Source organism: Colobus angolensis, unplaced genomic scaffold (genome assembly GCF_000951035.1).
Source record: "Colobus angolensis palliatus isolate OR3802 unplaced genomic scaffold, Cang.pa_1.0 Scaffold85, whole genome shotgun sequence".
Lineage (NCBI taxonomy): Eukaryota > Metazoa > Chordata > Mammalia > Primates > Cercopithecidae > Colobus > Colobus angolensis.
In genome coordinates, this window is record NW_012122376.1 from 2922281 (window position 1) to 2945715 (window position 23435).

Genomic DNA, 23435 nt, shown 5'->3' on the forward strand with positions numbered 1-23435 from the left:
AACCCGGAAGGCGGAGCTTGCAGTGAGCTGAGATCCGGCCACTGCACTCCAGTCCGGGCGACAGAGCGAGACTCCGCCTCAAAAAAAAAAAGACTGATAGGATGGGTGTAATCTTTCAAGTCAGGGTAAGCAAAAATTCCAAAATGGATTTGGAAATGGATTTTGGATCTTGGAAAATAAAGCTCATAACACAACTGAGGCGCAGATGGTCTTAGGGTACATGATTCTTATAAGTTTAACATAAACTATAATTAATAGTAGAGTGACTTCTGAACTGCCAACTTTAGAAGATGCATCATTATCCAGGCTGGTAGTAGAAACTGTAAATGCCACAGGACTTGGAAAGAAATGTAATCTCCCCTGAAGGCAGGCTTGGAAAGGCATTTCTATTAAGAAACCATCAGTTTTGCAGTGTTAAAGTGAGAGTGCCATGAAATACCAGAGGATTTTGTAATTCTGAGCCTCTGTGACCCAGGCAGAGCACTGAACCCTCTAAAGGTGAGCTCCTCATTGTCCAGGGGCTCAGCAGCTGACCTCCTGTGTGGGTGCGGCAGCAAGCCAGCCACTGACATTGTGCTGGCTTCAGCAGGCTTTACCTGGGCACCAGGTTTTTTTCTCCTGCTTCAGCCTTGGATTCCACAGGTGTCACTGGTTTTCCTTACCCCATCTGCCTAACAAGCAGAACACCATTCAGTATCCTGATGGACTTTTCTTTTTCATTACTTTTGTCAGGATCCGTCAGTAAGATGTTCATCTCTTGTGGGCTGGGATTTGTCTCTGGGAAAGATTTGTCTTGCTCTGAAATCAGTGCTAACAAGCTATTGATCATTTCCCCCCATGCTATTTGATGCTTTCTTGATTTCTATATAAAGCTTTAAAACCTACCATCACACCTAAATATCATGTGAAAACAAACTCAACCAGTCTAATACAAATGTACTAATTGTCATTTAAAATTTGTATTTATTTATTTAGAGACAGGACCTCACTATGTTGCCTAGGGTGGAGTGCAGTGGTGTGATCTTGGCTCAGTGTAACCTTGAACTCCTGGGCTCAAGCCATCTACTCAGCCTCCCAAGTAGCTGGGATTACAGGTGTGTGCCGGTATGCCCAGCTAGCTTTTGTTGTTTTTTTTTTTTTTTTGGTAGAGACGGGGCGGGGGGGCGATTTCACTATGTTGCCCAGGCTGGTCTTGAACTCCTGGCCTCAAGCACTTCTCCTGTTTTGGCCTCCCAAAGTGCTGGGATTATAGGCATGAGCCACTGCACCCAGCCCTATCATTTTTTATATTAAGAAATATATTTTAAATTACAGAAATATTCTCATTTTGGTGAAACACCAATGCATTTACATTAGGTGTGTCACATTTTCTCCAACCGCTTGCTTAGCACCACGCCTGCTGTGAATTAATCTCTGTAATTCACAGGCTGCCCTCTGTCTTGGTACTTAATTGAGACTTAGAGCCCTGAATGTTTAGCGTGTTGTTTCCTATCACCTAGCTGTCTTTTAACCGGAAAACAAAATATGAAATAGAAAACATACATTGAGATTTACAATAATATGTAGCCAGATTATTGTGCAGTAATAAACTATCACAAAGGTGTTTTTAGGTTGGAGGTTTTCCTGGGAAATGTTCTATGCAGTTGCGGATCTTCTTTCATTTTTGGCGAGCTAGATGTCTGCTAGGTATCATCCTTCAGTGGGTGTTGCTGTTCCCCATAACTGTGCAGGTAGTTATAGGAAAGTTATGCATAGGTAAATAAACCACATACATTGAGTAAGAATCAAGAAAATGAATAAACAAAATGTCTGAAGTACCAGGTGCATATTTTTTAAAGCTTTTCTGCTCCAAATTCTGCAGATTATGGCCTTAAAGCCCTGTATCAGCTGTGCTTGAGGAGCCTAAACTATATATCTATTTCTATTTTGCTCTGCTTTTTCCCTTCTGAAGATTTTAAAAATTCTTTTTTATTGCCATTTGGAACAAAATTCAACATTAGAACCCACTTACAAGGCAGCCAAAATAGCTCAGTGTGAGAGCATTAGAAGCAGCATTAGTCGAAGAATTCACCTACGACTACAAAGTTTTAGCAACCAGAACCAAATAAAGAATTAGTGGCCATAATTATTTTTTCCACATTCTAAGAGAATAAAAGTAAATATTTCAATGCAATAAAAAGTTTATCTTGGGCCAGGTGCGGTGGTTCACACCTGTAATACCAGGACTTTGGGAGGCCGAGGCGGGCAGATCACGAGGTCAGAAGATCGAGACCATCTGGCTAATATGGCGAAATCCCGTCTCTACTAAAAATACAAAAAAGATTAGCTGGGCGTGGTGGCGGGCGCCTGTAGTCCCAGCTACTAGGGAGGCTGAGGCAGGAGAATGGCATGAACCCGGGAGGCAGAGCTTGCAGTGAGCCGAGATCACGCCTCTACACACCAACCTGGGCAACAGAGCGAGACTCCATCTCAAAAAAAAAAAAAAAAAGTTTATTTTGATGGGAAATTGCTCATGAATGGGCTACTGGAATCAAATCTCCTTTTCCAAATCCAGGTTAGCTGTTAAGTTGCACCAGTGAGAAGCTTGCTTGATGGACTCATCTGGGAGGAATGAATGCATGTCCTCCTAAGGCCAACCAGCAGCCAGGTTCAGGGGATGCAGCTCAGCTCAAGTACTCATTCTTTTCCTTTTAATTTCTTTTTTATTTATTTATTTATTTTTGAGATGGAGTCTCGTTCTGTCGCCAGGCTGGAGTGCAGTGGCATGATCTCGGCTTGCTGCAGCATCTGTCTCCTGGGTTCAAGTGATTCTCCTGCCTCAGCCTCCCGAGTAGCTGGGACTACAGGTGCATGCCACCACATCCAGCTAATTTTTATATTTTTAGTAGAGATGGGGTTTCACCATCTTGGCCAGGATAGTCTTGATATCTTGACTTAATGATCCGCCCAACTCAGCTTCCCAAAGTGCTGGGATTACAGACGTGAGCCACCACACCTGGCCTTCCTTTTAGTTTCTAAACAATCCTTCCTTAATATGAGGGGTAAAGTGAAGTAATCAGAATTATAAGAATGCAGAAATCGTTTTGTTCTCATTATTCCAATTGGCAAGTTTTCACTTGTTAGGATCAACAGCCATGCTGTTTTGCTTGGTAAAAAAAATCTGCCCCAAGTAAATATGTGGAAAAGGGAATTGCAAGCAAGGGACTGTACCTATGTACCAGCTGATGTGGGACCCCATGGAGTGGCCTCTGCCCAGCTTCCCAGGAGCCGCTTAGCAGATCAGGAAACAAGCACAGCTCACCTAGTTCTCAGCGACCTGTGATACCTTGCTATTCTTCTAGATGGCTCTGTCTTCCTACAAAACCCTTGAGTTAATTCAATCCCATTCTACAAAGGGTATGGAAAGGAAAGAGACACAAGCTAGAGACCTGGAGAATGGAATTGCGCAGGAAAAACTATGGCAGTTGTGGGAAGTCATCTTTTTTACTTAGATTTTTAGTGAAATCTAACGAAAATAAATGGGAAAAAAATATAAATTCTATTTAACTTCCCAAAAGATGTTTTCTCATTTAGGTGCATCTTTCCTTATTTAAAGATACACGTAGGCAGCAACACAGGCATTTCTTTCCCTGTATCTGTTATGTAGTATTGCCTAAAATTTTATGTAATTCAGACATTTTTTTCATAGTGAAGTTGTTTGCGTTGTATTTTATTTTCATGGGTTTTTTTTTTTTTTTTCTTTAGGATATTGAGAAAGTCTATGAAAGTGTCTATCAAGGATCTAACCTAAACCCAGATCTTGGAGAACTGGTGGTTGTTCCTTTGTATCCAAAAGAGAAATGTTCATTGTTCAAGCCACTCGATGAAACAGAAAAAAAATGCCCAGTTTATCAAAGAAGAGTGGTGTTAACTACTAGCTCTGGAGAGTCTTTGATCTGGAGTAACTCAGTCAAATTTGTTATCGATGTAGGTGTGGAAAGAAGAAAGGTAATTATTATTGAGTAGGTGAAACAGACTGCTAATAATTGTCAAGCACCAGTTTCTCAGTTTCCTACCATTTTACTGATCAGGAAGTGAGGATGAACTATGTGACCTGGGGATTCTTTGAATTTGGTCATGAGTGCAAAGAAGAATTATTGCAGCCAGTAACAAAAGTCTTGATCACATATTAGTGTCTTTCATTAGCATGTTGGAAGTTTGGAAATGAATTAAATTGATTGAGCTGCCAAAGGAGAAACTTTTGAGGAAAGACTCAACTACTAGAGCATAAAGGTGATAGTTATCTTTAATGGTATTTTTTCTTTAGCTAAGGTACTAGCAAAGCAAATTGTTTGACTCTTAAACTAATCTTTTCTTATGAACATTTTACTGGATATTTTGATGGCCCCTTTATCAAAGTAATTAGTATCTTACCCCAGAGAACTTACCAGAAATTGTTTCAAGTATACTGACTTTAATTTTAGCAATTTTTGGCTTATAATTGACATGATAAAATTTTCATCCTAATCATTACAAAATATTTTCTATTACTTTTAAAGTAAAAATTAGAAAAAAAAGGAAAACAAGATATTTCAAACTCTGACACTAAGACTTCAGAAAATCATAGCATTTAACATCTGAAAGGAAACTAACAAATATTGACTAATTTACCGTTACTAGGTGCTGAGATGTTTTATCCCTCCAGGAGACTGTGAGCCTCCTAAATATCCCTGCCTTATTATGACAGAGCAATTCCAACAGTCATGAAGGTTCCCTGGAAATCACTTAGAGTTGATCTTGATTGAATTAGTCCAGCCTTCAGAGAAACCAGGGCTGTCACTTGCCCTCGTGAACCACCTGTAAGGAAAATCATTGTTAGTGCCATATGCAGTTTCTGTATTAGCTGTTATGACCGGAACTCTCAGTATGTGTTGTAAAGGTGAGACCACCAAGATCCTGGTTGATTTGAACAAAACCATAAAGAAACATGGCACTATTAAGTGAGAACCCTTTCTCTGTGTGGCATATGAAGATGTGTTATCATTCACCAGTACAGTGCTTTGAGAAGTGACAGTGCTAGTATTTTGGCAATGACACAGAGGTCCCATAGTTATTGAAGCCACAATGAAAGCAGACGACCTTTAAATCCATTTATCAAAGCACTTGCAGTTTCCATCTCAAGGCAAGTGAAACAATAATAAATATTGTACCAAGAAAATGAGTCTGTAGCGGTGCATTTCATGGAGTAAAGTACTGTGAACAGCATATTCTCTTCAGGATCAGTGAGCCTACTAAATCATGACTTATCTGACGCTAATGATGCTGTCTTTCCATTTAAAGGTGTACAACCCGAGAATAAGAGCAAACTCGCTTGTCATGCAGCCCATCAGCCAAAGCCAGGCAGAGATACGCAAGCAGATTCTTGGCTCATCTTCTTCAGGTAGTGCTGTGGACACAAATACTAAATGTTGTCAATTCTGGTATGCAGGCAACCCAGAAATATTAAAGCCATTTTTCTTCGTGTCTTTTAGGAAAATTTTTCTGCCTGTACACTGAAGAATTTGCCTCCAAAGACATGACGCCACTTAAGCCAGCAGAAATGCAGGAAGCCAACCTAACAAGCATGGTGCTTTTTATGAAGAGGATAGACATTGCGGGCCTAGGCCACTGTGACTTCATGAACAGACCAGGTAGCCTTATGCTCCCATGTCAGCCAGGCATGTGGGCTGAGATTCACCTTCTCTCCTCCTGCCCATTCCCTGTCCTAAGTTCACATGATGCTCGGCAGTACACACAAGTATGGAGGGGGCGTTGGTTTGGACTGAAGCATTTTCCCACTAGAGGTAAACATTCTCTGAAGATAATTTTTAAAACCCCACAAACCTCTAGGAAATATCTGTTCTGACAGTAGAAATGTGTCTGCTGTTGGACACTGGAGCACAGGGGTACTGGGCTTAAGGAGTGGGGGAATGTGGAGTATGGAAGTGTAAGTATCAGCAGAAAGAAGAATTCTCAGCAGCTTGGATTTTCCTTTTTTTTCTTTTCTTTTTTTTTTTTTTGAGACAGGGTCTTGCTCTGTCACTCAGACTGGAGTACAGTGGCATGATCATAGCTCACTGCAACCTCCACCTCCCAGGCTCAAGTGATCCTCCCACCACAGCTTCCCAAATAACTGGGACCACAGGTGCAAGCCACCACACTTAGACTAATGTAAATTTCCTTTGTAGATGTAGATTTCTTTTACTAAGTGACAACTTTTCAGAGCTACTCCTATATCTGCAGTTTCTCAGAATAACCAGCTCAAAATATGCCTGAGAAGTATATTTTGGGGTGGCATATTCTAGTCTCCTTCAGTCATATTTTGAGGTGGTGTGTCCTAAGCCCCAACAAGATAGGTTTCATTTTTGAAAATTGCTCTTCCAGTCCCACTGTTCATCTCATATGCCCAGGAATCACCACCTGTTGATTTCTAGGCATCTTCTTGCTCAGGTTAGTAGATGTTTGGTGAACTAGAAATGCAAGGAGAAGAAAAGGCAGGCTTGGTGATGTCGAGGATTTTTAAAAGCAGACTATCTCACTGTGTTCTCTTAATGGTCACCCTTGGTGCTGCTCATTCCATGAGGCTTAAAGCTGATAACTGGGGGACAAAAGGGTTAGGGTAACAATTTATTTTTGTCTCCTGACAATACACACATAACTTTTCTGCTGTGCTTGGGGAAAATATAACTGTGGATTAACTCTGATTCATTGTTTTGGAAGCAGAAAAAGAAAAAGATGCTTGCAGCTGCTGCATTTAATTCAACTTATAATTGAAATACGCAAATCCAGCAAACTTGTTACCCTTTTCAGGATGCATGAACCATGTGAAAATGAATTTGGCATAACTAGGCTACAGGCTGTTAATTGAATTCCCCTGATCTGGACCTCTTTTTTAAAAATCAGTTTTCTTTTTCTTCCTTGGCTGCCTAACAATTGACCTCCATCCTGAATGACACAGTCACTGTCTACTGGGGTAGGAGGCCTCAGGACCAGCTGACCACTTCGGTGGAAACAGATGGCCTGAGACTGCTGTTACCCTGGGAAGGCAGTGGTACCTAGATAGGAATCTGGAGAAAAACTAGCCCAAAGGGACCAGACTACAGCAGATGTCATCTTTGCATTCGGAGGCAGAACTCATTGTCGTAGTGGCCAGATGACTGGTATGATCTGTGATTCTTTGGATTATGAAAAGAAAAGTGAACCCAAACACAAACAGGCATGGCGTGTTCGATAAGGCGGTGCCTCATGAAAACAGGGGAAAATGCAGGAAGAAAATAAAGCTGCTGGGCGCGGTGGCTCATGCCTCTAATCCCAGCATTTTGGGAGGCTGAGGGTAGGTGGATCACCTGAGGTCAGGAGTTCAAGACCAGCCTGACCAACATGGTGAAAATTCGTCCCTACTAAAAACAAAATTAGCCGGGCATGGTGGCGCATGCTTGTAATCCCAGCTACTTGGGAGGCTGAGGCAGGAGAATCACTTGAACTCAGGAGGTGGAGGTTGCGGTGAGTTGAGATTGTACCACTGCACTCCAGCCTGGGCAACAAGAGCAAAACTTTATCTCAAAAAAAAAGAAAAGGAAAGAAAAGAAAGTCAAAGGCTGCAGAGGCCAGGGATGGCGCTGGCGAAAAGAGGAATTAAAGATTCTGCAGGGCTGGGCATGGTGGCTCACACCTGTAATCCTGACACTTTGGGAGGCTGAGGTGGGAGGACTGCTTGAGGGCCAGGAACTCAAGACCAACCTGGGCAATATAATGAGACCCCATCTCTACAAAAAAAAATTTTTTTTTTTTAATGAGCCAGGTGTGGTGGCATACGCCTGTAGTCCTAGCTACTTGGGAAGCTGAGGCAGGAGGATCACCTGAGTCCAGGGTTCAAGGTTGCAGTGAGCTATTATCATGCTGCTGTACTTCAGACAGGGCGACAGAGCAAGGCCCTGGTTCAAAAGAAAAAAAAAAAGATTCTACAATGGTGTCATCTGTCGTGATGGTGCAGATCTTTTACCAGAGGATTCCTGAACCAATTCATCAAGACCTTCTGGAATAGGATTTACCACACTAAAAGCCCGGTTTGTAAGAATACTAGAGAAGTATATGCGCTTGTTTGTAAATCATTTGGAAACTCAAGATTTGGCTTTGGAACTTACAAAATGATCTTTAAATGTTATAGTAACATTTACTATACTATATATAACATTTACATGTGCTCATAACATTTACATGCACTAAGAGGAGAATGGGAGGAAGCAGGCTGCCGACGGCCCTCACATGTGGCCCTCCCCATAGCTCTGCCGCAGCGCCTGACACCTGCAGGCAGGACTGGCACTGCCCAAACAGCCCAGAGAGTCGAGCAAATATTCTAGCACTGACTGCCAGGAGGCCACAGCCTACCTAGGTTTTTAAGTTAATGAAGGTTACACTATTATCTGTTTAAAGGCTACACAAAAGTTACTACTATACTCAGATGAGGGAAGGAAAGACAAACATGTGAAAAAGAAAGACAAACATGCCAAAACAACTTTCTAGGGCCAGTGTGTGAGGATCCTGGAAACAAGAAAGTAAATAATGTTACAGAAAATGAAAACAAAATCTGGGAGAGGTTTTAAAGGGCCCAGAATGGAAGTACTTTTGGCTCTTGAAGCCCTTTAGGCTCTTGTGGGCCTGGTAACTATATGGCTTATCATTTAAGCTGATATGTTTTTGAGTGCAACCGTCCAGGCGGAAAGATGGCTGTGGCTTAGGAGTGGCCCCTCCCTACTAACAAAACAAAATAAAACAAAACAGCAATTTAACTTGATAGACCCTGTTTATTTTGTGATGAATTCAGACAAACGGACCATCTCCCTGTGAACTTCACAGGACAGGGGCATGAATGCTATTAATGATTAAAGGTGGAAACAGACACCACCCTGGGCAAACTGGGGTAGATGGTCCCCATATTGAGAAGACTACACCAAAAGGCACAGGCTCTTGGGCCAGGCTGCCAGGGCTCCAAGCCTGGCCCCATCAGTCACTAGTGGGATATTATTCAGCAAATTAGGACTCTCATTGCTTCACTTCATTTATCTGAATATGAGGATAATCAAAGCAATTGGTTCACAGAGTTATTAAGATAAATTAGTTAACACATGCATGCCCCTTAGAAAAGTGACTGGTGTATAGTAAATGCTATAACATAATGATCATCGTGTGAGTGACTCCTACCTGAGCTCTGCACCACATGGGCCCTGAGCTGCAGAGCGTCCTAGGAAGAACAGTTTTAATGGGTGTGAGAAGCAGATAATGACCCTCAGGTATTAGGAGACATCACCAGATTGCCTCTGAGATGGGCCGGAGCCAGGAAGAACCATGGTAGATAAGAGCAGGAGCACCAGACTTGGGAGTCCAGCGCAGCTGTGCTGGCAGAGCATGCCACGTAACCGTTTCAACACTGCAGGCGGAAGGCCCAAGTTCAAAACCTCACTTTACATATGACAAAACAGCTGGGTGGCCATGTGGCTGTGGCAAGTCACTTGTCTTTTTCTCATCTGTAAATTTAGGGTAGAGTGTCTGCCCTCTTGTATCCTGGGGTTATTTAGAGGTACAAATGAGATGTTTATGCAAAGTTGCCATGTACAGTGTAAAGGAGTAAGAGTTAGGCAAATGCCAGGTTTTGTGAACACATCCCTGTGAAATTAAGTGAAGCAGCAGCCTTTCCTCCTTGTCCTCTTCAGAACCAACTCTTAATGCTATTCCCCAGAGGCCCTAGACATCGTAGAGTCTTAGGGTCTACACCATCTCTTCATTCTTCAGTTTCTCTCCCTGTGGACTCTTTTACACAATGCCCAAGTCCCAACTCTAAAATAAATCAGAAACAGAAGCTTCCTTTGCTCCTTCAGCCCTCCTAAGTGATAACCGCATTTCTCTCTATCTGTCCGTTTATGTAAATGTGTATATACATTAATGCAGGGGCCCCCAACCCCCAGGCCATGATGGGTACCAGTTCGTGGCCTGTTAGGAACTGGGCAGAGTCTTAGCTGCTCTCTGCCCTAAGCTTTATGATTTACTATGTCAGCTCCTGGAAACTCCCTTGGTCTAAAGTCGAAAACTCCCAAGAAAGGGAGCCATTGATTCCATTTGAGAAGCAGTCCCCTGTGACTGGGGTTAGTGGTGATAATGTGGTGGTGTCACGTGGCACAAAATCCTGCTCCTAGAAGTATGGAAGTGAAGGTACAGTTCCTATAAAAGGGGACAATTTGGAGGTAAAAGTGCACTTCCAGTAGAGCAGGATTCTTGATTTACATGTGCATCTCCACATATAAATGAGACTGTCCACACTAGAAGGGCCAAGAGTGAGGCTGTCCCAGATGTGTGCCTGCCCCAGAGCCTTGCCAGTGCCAATAGCACAAGATACTCAAAATAGACTGAGAGCAAATAATAATTTGAGCCTCACCTTTATAAGGAAATCATGAACCAACACCAAACATAAAGTCCTTTAACTGCTCATATGGAGAACACCCATTGTATGGTCATTTTAAAACCCATCCATTTTTTTCCTGTCTTTTTCTAGGTTGTTCTGGGACTGCCAGTTCCATACCATCTAACTACAGTGCCAACTCTTGTTTAAAGATAGTTCTCTCTAATGGTATGAGGGTGGGGAGAGTCTTCAGCTAGTCACCACTATAAAAACCTGGGGCCAGCTTCCTGGCTGTAAGAACAGTTACTGGGAGTGGGGACCATTGGTAATTTGTGAAGTGGCAGGACTTTCCCAATGCGCTTATGCTTGAGGAACACTGACTAGGTGGGTGCCCTCTAGAAGGCCTGTAGTCTTCCCAAGAACATGAGCAAAGGCAGTCCCGTGTGGGAGACAAACTCGGCTTCCTTCTTCCCCACTTAGTCCTTTCTGAGGCCTGGGCAGTAGGAGTAATGTGACATGCAGGGAGAGTCGAGAGATCAGGAGGTGCCTGTGGCTGTCAAAGGTCTGCGTGTGTTTCCTTCCATGTCATGGGCAGGAGCAGAGCTGGCGTGTGAGAGGTCTTCGGGCACAGCTAAGCTCAGAGGAGGTGGCCTCCACCTGCCTCATGGTGTGGGTGGCACTGGGAGGGCAGTGGGGACACTGTCATTACCTGAGAGCCCTGCCCAGGGCAAGGCTGGACACAAGGATCTTGGCTCCCAACCATGGGCAGGGAGTTGAAAATGCTTTTCTTCAGTTTACCGTGGAGGCTGCTCTATCTCTAATATCCTTTCCAACTCTAATGACTCAAATCCAGCCTTACTTCTCTGCCCTTATTGGGAAGAAAGGGGGTTAAGGAGTGTGGTGGAAGGAGAGGGAATGGCCCTGGCTTTGGGGACTGGTTACCAGGAGACCCCCTGCCCTATTCTCATGGAAATATATGTCCACTTTAGACAAGAGAAGGCATGATGCTGTCTCTCCTAGGCATATTCCCAGGAATAATTGCCGACTAAAACTTTTACCTGTGGGAAAGTACATATAAATATGTTGGCATACATTTGCATAATGCCAGCTACCTTGAGAGGAAATTCAGTGTTTCTGAGCCATTTTTGCCAGGTTAGGCAGAAAGTAGGCCAAAGATTGTTATAACAAAGGAGAGCTGGCTGGAGGAAGCCTCCTGAGCACCTGAGTAGACAGACTTCCTGTGAGGGTTTGGGAGCCAACCGAGGCTTCCTACCGTCTGACGTCTCCAAAGTTGGCGTACGTTATAAGAACACAGGAAACATGCTGCGTGGGGCTGTCAGCTCTGGAACTGCCGTGGCCTTGGACTCCACTTGGCCTGTGCTGGGCTCGGAGCTGCATCAGCTCCTCCTCTGCTGGTTGCAGTTTAATGACCTCTTTGTTTGTAACTAGGTTTTCTACTGATGCCAAGGAAGGAAAATGCATGCACATATTGGAGCTTGGCGTTTGGGGTTCCACGGAAAACAGACACACAGAACAGTGAAGAAATACTGTAATGATAGCCCTTCACATTACTTTGAGTGATGGTAGTGGAGGAGGAGTGTGACCTTGCAGTGAGCTATTCTACAGGGAGTGCAGCTGCTGTTGGCAAGCGAGCTTAATAAAAATGATGTTTGGTTCATCTCGAAATTGCCTTCAGAATAAAGCAGTCTGATTTTGCACTGGCAAAACGAAGAGGCCTGACACTAAAACACTTCTATTCCATTTGTTAGCATTACTTAAACAGCACTGCCCTAAAGAACCCGCATCTAAACTCTTCTGCTTTTTAGCTAAAACAAGTTTATGGGCCACACTGGGGAGATATCTTAAAATGCAGAAGATAATATTAGCAAATCCTATTTAGTTATTTATTAATGTTCCTTCACCTCTGTAATCTGTATTCATTAACTCATTCTAATATAATAAAACCCCAAGAACATCCTCTCCTTTTCTGTTGTTAGGACCAGAAGCAGAATCATGAAGTCATTTCTGTTACTAATTCTGTGTGTGGCCAACTCAACTCCAGGGTGTAAAAGTGAATAGGTGCCCTTTGGGGACAGAGCCTGGCTGTCAAGCCAGATGCTTAAACGGACAATTGCCAAAGATCCTGTAACTTAAAATGCAGCAGCTTTGCTGATTTATAGAAACTGGTTTCTGAAAGGCTTTCAGTAATTAAGTTTGTACTCCAGCCCCTTCCTGCTCTGTTTAAGATGCTTATTTCTGATGCTGCTTCTTGTACTTTCTCCAGCAGATCGGCTGTTACTTTTCATGTCATGCCTCACTGATAGAACTCTTGAACTTTTTTCCTGAATAGCCCATCTGTCTATTTCCCATGATTGTGACTTCTGAAGGTCATGGTTAGTCCAAAGGTCCCCAAGAATGAACAAGTAAGACGGTAGTGCTGTATGTCAGGATCCAGGCAGGACAGGAATATCTCTGGGAAGCCATAACCTTCTGCTCAGTTTTAAATCTTGATAGGAAAACATTCAGAAATAATAGGGAAATTCAACATATTTGCCCCAAGGTGAGGATGAAAGCCTTGCTGCAGTCGTCCAGCGCATGTCTGGGTTCCGTGCAGATTTCCCTTGAGTGGTCTGGCACTGCCCCTCACTCCCAGTAGCAGATCTTTTGCCTGCAGTGGGTGTGTCAGGCTGAAGTTATACTGGTGCTTGCTCAGCTGTCCTCCCACAGGACTGGAAGTGTGGTGGGCTGCATCGCAGCTTCTCTGAGTCATTTCCCAGACCACGGTAGTAGCTTCTGATATCTTCCAGTTGTCCTGACAGGAATGGAGGAATTTTTGAGACGGAGTCTCGCTCTGTCACCCAGGCTGGAGTGCAGTGGCGCGACCTCAGCTCACTGGGTTCACGCTATTCTCCTGCCTCAGCCTCCCGAGTAGCTGGGACCACAGGCGCCTGCCACCATGCCCAGCTAATGTTCCGTATTTTTTCAGTTGAGATAGGGTTTCATGGTGTTAGCCAGGATGGTTTCGATCTCCTGACCTCATGATCCACCCACCTCGGCCTCCCAAAGTGAGGTTTTTGAGCTACTCAGTTTGCCTGAAATTTAGACATATAGCTTAATGATCAAAGTTTAGACAGCACGTAAGTTAAGTTTTTACTATTTGTTACTTTGAACTCCCAGGAGCAGACAGGTTCAAGCGCCTCTTAGGTCCCCAGAGTCTTCAGCTCCAGCCCACCTTGCATTTACTGGAACTAACAGAAAAACAACCTAGTGGCTCATAAATCCTGCAGTTTAGGGGTGCAGCTTTCTATTATGGAATTTGCTTCATTGTGTGACCTTTATTGCTATACCAGGAACCAGAAGAGTGGAAAAAACATATGTATCTATTTAATAAATATTAGGTTGGTGCAAAAGTAATCGTGGTTTTTGCCATCAAAAGTAATGGCAAAAACCACGATTATTTTTGCACCAACCTATATACAGCCTTATTCCACAAAGAGAATATATTTCTTTAAATAAATGGATTTTTAAAAACTTTGGTAGAGATTGAGCATATATAATACCACATCATTATCGATGTTACATAAAAGAGAAATAAAGAGATGGAGAGAATCAGCTTGCTATCTTTATTTCTTTATTTGCACTGGGAAATAACATCTTTGTCTACTATTTCTAGCATCTGAGTTCCAGGTCAGTTGTGATTAATTTTTCTCTGTATTATGCAATGTATTTTCCTGCTTTTCATGCCTCTCTACTGGATGCTAGACCTTGTACATTTTACCTTCTTGGGCACTGAATATTTTTGGAGTCCCAGAGGTATTTTTGAGCTTTGTCCTGGGATGCAGTAGATCCTTTCAGGTCCTGCTGTATAGATGTGTCAGGTGGCAGTGCCCATCTAGGGTTTCTCCCTTGTGTTTTCTACCCAGTGCCCCACGAATCATGAGGTTTTCCAGCTTGGCTGGTGGGAACAGGCCCTACCCTAGGTCCTGAGTCAGCACCACTGTCCCCTCTAATCCTCTCACATGGCTTTCTCTGGCCTGAGGTGGTTCCTTACACACATGCGCTTATCAGTGGGGCTCTGCTGCCTAGTTGAGGGAGCTCCCTCTGGCCCATGACTTATTTGTGTGTCTCTCTCTGGTACTGTGACTGCGAGTTCCAGCCATGTTAGTCTCCCTGGATCCCTGGCATTGTTTTCCTACTGCAGGGAGGCTGGCAGGCTCCACCTGGGTTCCCCCCGCCGCACGCACACTGCAGCTGGGACCCTCTTCGGAGCATGAGCTGGACAATCACAGGGCTCCCCTCCTGAGTTTGCCCTCTCAGGAATCACTATCCTTCACTCCCTGGTATTTGGTGTCTTGCAAACCATTGTTTCACATATTTTGTCCATTATTTGCTTGTTTCATGCAGGAGGGAAAATCCAGTACCTGTTTCTCCATCTTGGCCATATGAGACTCTTAAATTACTATTTTTTCCTTTCCTAGCACCAGAAAGTTTGATGCAGGCATTGGAAGACTTAGATTATCTGGCAGCACTGGATAATGATGGAAATCTTTCTGAATTTGGAATCATCATGTCAGAGTTTCCTCTTGATCCACAACTCTCAAAGTCTATCTTAGCGTCCTGTGAATTTGACTGTGTAGATGAAGTGCTAACAATCGCTGCCATGGTAACAGGTACTCCTTAATGACTATTCTTTTTCTTTTTTTGCAAATCTGCACTAGGTATAGATTTAAATGGGATCCATTTGAAATTATATTTTGAGGATAAAATAGGAGAGATGGTGATCAATTCATTTAACCTTTTGAAATGATAGTGAGGTATTTTAATAGGTTAGAAAAGGAAATTTTTCTTAATATGAAAAATTATCTTAATATAAGAAAACTAAAAGTTCAGCAAATTTATACATCAAATGTATGAAAACATAGTAGGTTTCTTCTACTGAAGTAATCAGTGCAGATGAAGAAAATGTGTCACTAGAGGTGTTTTTCCCCAAATAATGATGTGTGCCTGTTTTTTAATTTCCTATTGGCTTCATTTATCCTGGCTTGTATGTTTTAATTTATTCTAATACTGGGGGAACAGACCAACCATTGTGCTGTATCGGAACGGGTTCCAATCCTCTTCTTGTGTCTGGACCTCCGAGCACCTCAGGTTTTCCCTGCTCCTGCTGGAATAAAGCAGGGTATTAACCATATTCAATTGACCTTAGAAAAGCAAACACACACACACAAAAGGAGAGGGAGAATTAGGATGACTCATTCTAAATTTCTCGGATTTCTAAGTAAACAAGAACAACATATTTATTCAGAGAACCAAGACAGGAGCCATGCCACTAACAGTTGTGACCCCTCCCCTGTGCAAGTTAGGCTAAGATAAAATGTCTTCATTATTGCTAACCATGTGACCTTTTTCATTTTAAAGCTCCAAATTGCTTTTCACATGTGCCACATGGAGCTGAAGAGGCTGCCTTGACTTGTTGGAAGACATTTTTACATCCCGAAGGAGATCACTTTACCCTCATCAGCATTTACAAGGCCTACCAAGACACAACTCTGAATTCTGCCAGTGAGTGTAAGTGAATGCTCAGAAATTACCTATTCATTCCACCTTCCTTTCCCCAGATAAGTCTGAGTCCTTATTAGTTATTCATCAAACATTCTTCTTCTTTAGCCCTGTTGGCCCCTTGAATGCAATGGCACTTGTGACCCTAAACGCACCCACAGGCGTCTGCAGAGTGGGAGACGCTCACTCCCCCTGCTCCCACGGAGCTCTGGTGTGCCACCATGGTGGGCCTGTACTGCCAGAGCTCCAGCACTCCACTCAGCCAGCCTTCAGAGCAAGCTTGCTTGGGGTATGGTGACGGGAACTCATACATGGATCTGCGGAGGAAGACAAGGAACAGCCACCTCTACATGCCCACTGTGTCAGAGTTGTGCTGTGCACCTTCCATATCCTGGCACATTCACCACATGCATGCAGAGGCTGCAGAGCTCCAGACACTGGTGCAGAATAGGCTGGGGTGCTGAGGAGAGGCTGCAGAGTTGCTGATGGAGCTAGGCAGAGGACAGCAGAGGGTGTCCAGAGAACAGAATGGCACGTGTCAAAGCACAGCCACAAAGTCCTGTGTATGCCTGAAGGGCAGTGGGTAGATTACCTGTCACAGGAAGGTACTCAGAAGTCAACTGGAAGCTGCTATGCAGAGACAAGAGGACAAACAGGGCAAAGCAGCATGGCAGAGGCTGGAGTCACCCATGAAGGGCAGCCAATGAAGTCCCTCCCTGAAATTTTCCATGATGCATCTTTTACCTCCTTTGCTCTGAAAGATGGTGTGAAAATATGTGTAGTGTGAAAAATATGACAGCAATTTGAAAGACAGTAGAATTGTATAAAGAACAGGGAGTTAGTGTTTCAAAGCTGAACAGAAAAAGTTGTCAGTGGAGCCAGAAGGTACACGGGAATTTGGTGGCATCTTTTGAGGGCGTGCTGAATGGGTGATACTAAGTACATGCTTTCATTGCTCCGAGCGGTGCGAGTGGACAGGACGGGGTAAATGAGGGTCTTCTGCCTGCGGTGCCACGGCCATGTACATTCCCAGGTCCATCTCACGTAATTACAGGTGACCAGAAAGACTAACTTCAAACTCACTCACATGCCTGAATTTTAATATAAAAGTACAGCTAGGATAGATGAGCTTAACTGTAACATAATTAATTCCCAAATCAACCTGGTAGTTAATCCTTTTCTTATCATTAAATAAAATATGAAATATTTTCATAGATCAGAGGAATTTATACTGTGGGCTTTTTTCTGCCTAGTTTGATTAAATTGGGCCACATACATCCTTGCTGTATGCATAGAGACAAAATATAGATCTTACAAAATCCTCTCTGGCCTTTATGAGCCACAGGTTAGTAAAATACATCTTCAGTCACCACTAGGAAGTTTCCACAGTTGGCTGGGATCACAGAACCCCAGCAGGTGGCATAGGTGCTGTCAGTGGCACCGTCTCCCTTCCTGGTAGTGCCCTGACAGCCGACCTCGCAGCCACCAGAAATCCTTGTCCTTGCTGCCTTCCTACCACTCACCTGTGTGGCCTCCTTTGTAGGAGAGGAGAGCACAGGGCTTAAAGATGGCAACTGCCTGGCCTGGGCACTTTAGAACCTCTGACAAATCATTTCTAAATAGCCTTGTGTTCTTTCCCTCCTAGACTGTGTTGAAAAGTGGTGTCATGATTACTTCCTCAACTGTTCAGCACTCAGAATGGCAGATGTTATCCGAGCTGAACTCTTAGAAATTATTAAGCGAATCGAGCTTCCCTATGCAGAACCTGCTTTTGGCTCCAAGGAAAACTCTCTAAACATAAAGAAAGCTCTTCTGTCTGGTTACTTTATGCAGGTGAGAGGGGGTGGGGTTGCCTCGGCATAGGCTCCCCTGAATTGCACATATCCAGGACATGCTGCCAACAATCGCTCACTTAGGATGATGATTTCGACATTAAGTAAAACTAAAAATCCATGTGATTATTAAAGATTTGGTACTTAAATATCCTTCCCCTCAAGGGAATAAAGGGCCAAGGCAGGAGAAAAATGACATTTCAGTATGGATTTCCTCATCTGTAAAGTAAGGTTCCTACATCACAGGGTCATTGTGTGCTAAACACCAGTGTAAAGCACTTGGCATTGGAGTGTATGTCGCCCATAGTATGGCAGGTAGTGTGCTACGTTTCATCTCATGGCCAAAACATTAACCTCACAGCTGCACCGTTTTAGCACAGTGCCCTGCTGTTGCTGAAGTTAGTTAACATCACTGTCTCAAAGTTTTAGGCAAAACATGCTTATGGCTTATTTTCTGCATGTGAAAATAGGAAACATGAGTGGCAAATTTTAGTTTTAACTATCCCGTATGAAATACTTTGCTATTTTCTTCAACAAACATATTTGTATAATGATCTCTGTATTAATACAAAATCTTTTTTCTTTAAAACTCTGCCTTTCAGATTGCTCGGGATGTTGACGGATCAGGTAACTACTTAATGCTGACACATAAGCAGGTTGCCCAGCTGCATCCCCTATCTGGTTACTCAATCACCAAGAAGATGCCAGAGTGGGTCCTCTTCCATAAATTCAGCATTTCTGAGAACAACTACATCAGGATTACCTCAGAAATCTCTCCTGAACTGTAAGTTTAATGGAGAAGAAAGGGTTGTTTTTTTTTTTATTTCATACCTGTAGGAGTAAATGACAAATTTGGTTTTTATTCTTAGTTCTAAAGTTTACACTGATACAATCTTAATTTATGCTGAGAGTACCTCCTACTAAGGGCAGGCCTCTGTGGATACCTAAGAAATGCCCCTGCATTTTAGGAGATTACAGCAGAGAAAAGAGTGTAGAAATAAAAACAAAGACCATGTGTCTTTAAGAGGAACAGAATGCTAGAGAAATGCACTGTTTGCAGGTGCGTTGACCTTGAGAGGAATGAGCTCAGCCATCTTTCAAGAGCCACTGCAGTTGGAGTTGTCAGGGAAGAGGAAGGAGGGGAGGCTGAAGAGAGAGGCAGGCACCACCAGAAGGTGTAAGGCTTTGTGAGCCACACAGTTTACATTTTATCCAAGTGCAGTACACAGCAATTGGAGCATTTTAAGCAAGAGTAGCATCTTCTCAATATAGTTTTAAGGATCACTGTAGCTGGCCAGGCACCTTGGGATGCCAAGGCAGGAGGATGGCTTGAGCCCAAGAGTTCAAGACCAGCCCTGGCAACATAGCAAGACCCCGTCTCTACAAAATAAAAAAAATTAGCTGGGCATGGTGGCACGTGCCTATAGTGCCAGCTACTTGAGAGTCTGTGGCAGAGGATCGCTTGAGCCCAGGTCAAGGCTGCAGTGAGCTATTGTCACACCACTGCACACCAGCCTGGGAGACAGACCAAGACCCTGTCTAAAAAGAAAAAAGAACTGTGGCTGCCACATGAATGGAAAGGAGAGGCAGTGGTGAGAGTGAGACTACTCTGCTAGTCTTTGAGAAGCCACTAGAGTCTGGATCCATTTTGAAGTTTCCACTACTATTCCGGCAAGTAGTGTTCAAGGCAGCAACCAAGAGTGACTCATAGGTGTCTGGCTTACACAGCAGGATGTGGAGTGGTACTAGTTAAAATGAGAAATAAGCAAAGATAGCCCCTACCTAAAGCTCTCCTAAGCAGACATGATCGGTGCCTCTCATACGGTGTTGGGTCTTAGAGGAAATACCAGTTTCCACTAAAGGTTAGTGGTAGACAGCATTTCCACTGTGTGGCATAACACTAGAGAGACCAACTTATTCTAGAAATACAACAGCATTGGCTGCATGAAAACCAGAAAGTATTTATTTTACAAAGTCGGACTGAGATACTGAGGAGTTCAAATTAAACACCGATTCTGCAGGTAGATGCTCCAGGGATGGGAAGTGCCCAGACATAATGTTTGGTGTCTCTCACCACCTTCCCCACTCAAAATCTAATCTTTTTGTTTTAAACAAACAGATTTATGCAACTGGTACCACAATACTATTTCAGTAATCTGCCTCCCAGTGAAAGTAAGGATATTCTACAGCAAGTAATGGATCACCTGTCCCCTATGTCAACAATGAATAAGGAACAGAAAATATGTGAGACGTGCCCTGAAACTGCTGAACAGAGATGCACTCTACAGTGACTCCCCAGCAAACGCAAGGTGCAGTAGGGTCCCAAAGTTAGCTGGGTGGCTGAGCTGCTGGGGATGGCAGGCATGTGACGCGAAGACGGATCTCACACCCACAGGACGGTCTTGAAGAAAATAACACTGTGTATATTATTTTAAAATAAAAAATAGAAGTTTTTATTGAGTTCTTTAAATTACTACTCCATGTTTTTCTTCTTGGAAGTTTTTAAATCAACCACTCCTAATTTGATCAAAATTTTAAAAAACTGGTATTTTGTAAATGTGTCACAGACACATGGGACAGAACCCTACTTTTTGTGGAGGACCTTAATCTGAATAAAGTCATGAGTTTTTCAGTAAATCTCCACTGAGTTTTCTGGTAATGTTACAAAAACAGGCCCATCACTGTCCACTGGAAATGGGTTAAATAGATAGATATTCTTTCAGTTTATCCATGATTTCGTTCATCTTGTCGCCTGGAATTAACATCACAGTTCGCAAGGGCGTCATTGGTACGTCATCAAAAGACCATTTGCCTCCCAGACAAGTGTCGCTCTCCTCCTGCACTGAGTAGTTGAACTTCAGAATTGCCTTCTAAACCAAATAAGTAACCATGAATTAAAAATTGGGACAACCCAAAGACAAAACCCATTTAATCTACGGCAAAGAATATTATGTTTGGCATATGCTTAAATAAGAATGAGAGCTAAAAAGAAGCAAAACTCAGAATTTTAAAAGTTAAAATGGACATTCAGGCAGAAGTTATAAAACACAAACCAAGTAGATTTTAAACCCACATGAGGAACAGGGATAGAGGCATGCAACTTCTAAGAGATGAGCAAGCAGCTAAGTGATATTTTCATGTAATTGTCAAAATAATCTTGTGATATGTAAGTGAAATTAAGACTCATAAAATTTGATAATTAACTAGAACTGGTCTTCAAATACTCTTTTCTCACTTTCTCAGCTGCTTCCTTAGCATCAGGCTTTTGTGTGAAGACAGAGTAAATCTGCATACCCCGCCATCTTAAAACACCCATACATACTCCCTGCAAATGCTCGACCTGAGGTGCTGAAGCATGTTTTTTAAAAATTACGTTTACGATTTACTTCCTGGAAAAGAAGGGCACAGCTAAATTTGTAGTGCTTTAGTCTTCTGTAGAGGTCTTAAAAGTGATAAGTGATATCATCCAATTCAGGAAAATATGTTCCCCTCAGAGATACACTTCAAGATTTTTTTTGTTTGTTTGTTTAAGACAGAGTTTCGTTCTTGTTGCTTAGGCTGGAGTGCAGTAACGTGATCTCGGCTCACTGCAGCCTCTGCCTCCCAGGTTCAAGCAATTCTCCTGCCTTAGCCTCCCGAGTAGCTGGGATTACAGGCATCTGTCACCATGCCCGGCTAATTTTTTTTGTATTTTTAGTAGAGATGGGGTTTCTCCATGTTGGCCAGGCTGGTCTTGAATTCCTGGCCTCAGGTGATCTGCCCGCCTCAGCTTCCCAAGGTGCTGGGATTACAGGTGTGCGCCACCATGCCTGGCCCACTTCAAGATTTTTCAGAGGAAGAGAGGGTGAGAAAGAATATTCCCTGGTATATGGCTGTCCATCACAGTACAAGCTACCTTTATAGGAAAAAAATGCTGGAGAAATCCCACCAGCGGGATGACATCCACGACTAAGAACACAGAGTAGCAGGGGTGCCCCACCTTCCACACTGACCAGCTGTGTGATCTCAGGTAATTTCCCTCATCTCCCTATGACTTAAAAGTCCACAACTGTAAACCCCAGGCTAATGTCTACCTCTCCGCATGGTTTTAGAAGGAAGGATTTCACAGGAAGCGTATTATAAATGCCTAATCATTCTTAGCAGGTTAATCGCTTTTCTCCTCCTCCTCCTCACGCTCATGACCACAGTGCAGGCAAGGAGGCCTCTTGAGTACCTACTATGCACCTGGCACTATGTTAGCTGCTAGGTCCTATGGGGAAACAGAAAAACAGTGGCCACACTTGAAAGACTTGGACATGAAGTGGGAGAACAATAAATCTTGATAAATCATTTTCAAGAAAATCCTTATTTACATCTAAACAAAATAGATAAGCAGGATAGTCTTACCTCATAGAAAAATTCTTCCTCTGCATTTGCAAACATTAACGCAGCTTTCTTTCTGTTGCTAAGTTTCTTTTTGGAATTGTTTTTTCCTGCTTCCACAAATGTCTTACTAATCAGAAGGTAAAAGTAGCACTTCCCACATGGCTTATTGGTTCTGTGTGCCTCCGCCAGTTCTTTCCTACAAGGCACACACAGCATTTGTTTACCTGCTGGGTCAAGTGAAATACATCAACAAACCAGAGCACAGAGAAAACCTGGTGAGGCATCTTCGATGGGTTCTGCTGTGACGCAGGCATTCAATCTGAACACTTAAGTCTACAGCAGTGATTTTTATTTACATAATCAGTTGCATTTTAGACTGATTATGTACTACTTTTTATAATAGTATATCTCTCAGATTATGCTGATTTGTGGATATATAGCAACTAACAGATCAGATGAATCTCAAATTCACTCAATGTATCACTGCTCTGCCTGTGCAGAAGTTAAAAATATATGCGAATCTGAATTTTTGAATTTTTTAAATCAATGAACATTTAACTGAAACATACAAAGGTATACAGCCACAACCAATGTCACTACAGCCTGTCACTACCACTACAGTCAACTGCTAGAGTCTGGAACTAATTTCTGACATACTGCAGAAACTGCATAAACACATACCCTAAATTCTAGCAATGGAATGGCAACAAAGCCTTAATGTTTCTTCTTTCTGAAAATCAAACATAGCCCTGTGCATCTGGATGCCCTTGAACAAGAGAAGAAACTCAGAACAACCCTCCTCTTCAGCTTTTTTTTTTTTTCGTTTGGAGACAAAATTTCACTCTGTTGCCCAGGTTGTAGAGTACAATGGCGCAGTCTCGGCTCACTGCAACCTCCACCTCCCAGGTTCACATGATTTACGTGCCTAAGCCTCCCGAGTAGCTGGGATTACAGGCCTGCACCACCATATCCGACTAATTTTTTTGTGTGTGTATTTTTAGTAGAATTGGGGTTTCGCCATGTTGGCCAGGCTGGTCTCAAACTCCTAGCCTCAAGTGATCTGCCAGGCTTAGCCTCCCAAAGTGTTGGGATTACAGGCATGAGCCACCATACCTGGCCTTTTTTTTTTTTTTTTTTTTTTTAAAGATACAGGGTCTTGCAATTTTGCCCAGGCTGGGGTGCAGTGGCTATTCATAGGCACAATCATAGTCTACTGCAGCTTGGAACTCCTGGCCTCAAGCATTCCTCCTGCCTCAGCCTCCTGAGTA

At 43.1% G+C, this 23435-nt stretch overlaps 2 protein-coding genes across 6 annotated transcripts in view; one reads left to right on the forward strand and one right to left on the reverse strand.

Moving 5' to 3' along the window:
• Positions 1-20439, forward strand: part of DHX32 (DEAH (Asp-Glu-Ala-His) box polypeptide 32) — a 46374-nt gene extending 25935 nt beyond the window's left edge. For both annotated transcript variants that reach the window (XM_011930192.1, XM_011930190.1), the window contains 8 exons: positions 3745-3987; positions 5320-5419; positions 5511-5669; positions 14890-15081; positions 15830-15979; positions 17616-17803; positions 18405-18586; positions 19922-20439. In XM_011930192.1, the coding sequence (XP_011785582.1) occupies positions 3745-3987; positions 5320-5419; positions 5511-5669; positions 14890-15081; positions 15830-15979; positions 17616-17803; positions 18405-18586; positions 19922-20093 (1386 nt within the window). In that variant the 3' untranslated portion in view covers positions 20094-20439. The remainder of the gene's footprint in view (positions 1-3744; positions 3988-5319; positions 5420-5510; positions 5670-14889; positions 15082-15829; positions 15980-17615; positions 17804-18404; positions 18587-19921) is intronic.
• Positions 4268-23435, reverse strand: part of BCCIP (BRCA2 and CDKN1A interacting protein) — a 28312-nt gene continuing 9144 nt past the window's right edge. The window contains exons 6-8 of one of the 4 annotated variants that reach the window (XM_011930186.1): positions 22189-22363; positions 15497-15572; positions 4268-4836 (exon numbers count right to left, since the gene is read on the reverse strand). In XM_011930186.1, the coding sequence (XP_011785576.1) occupies positions 4718-4836; positions 15497-15572; positions 22189-22363 (370 nt within the window). In that variant the 3' untranslated portion in view covers positions 4268-4717. Of the gene's footprint in view, positions 4837-14020; positions 15573-20224; positions 20673-22188; positions 22364-23435 lie in introns of those variants that run through there. The other 3 variants (XM_011930188.1, XM_011930189.1, XM_011930187.1) reach the window with 3 other exon arrangements.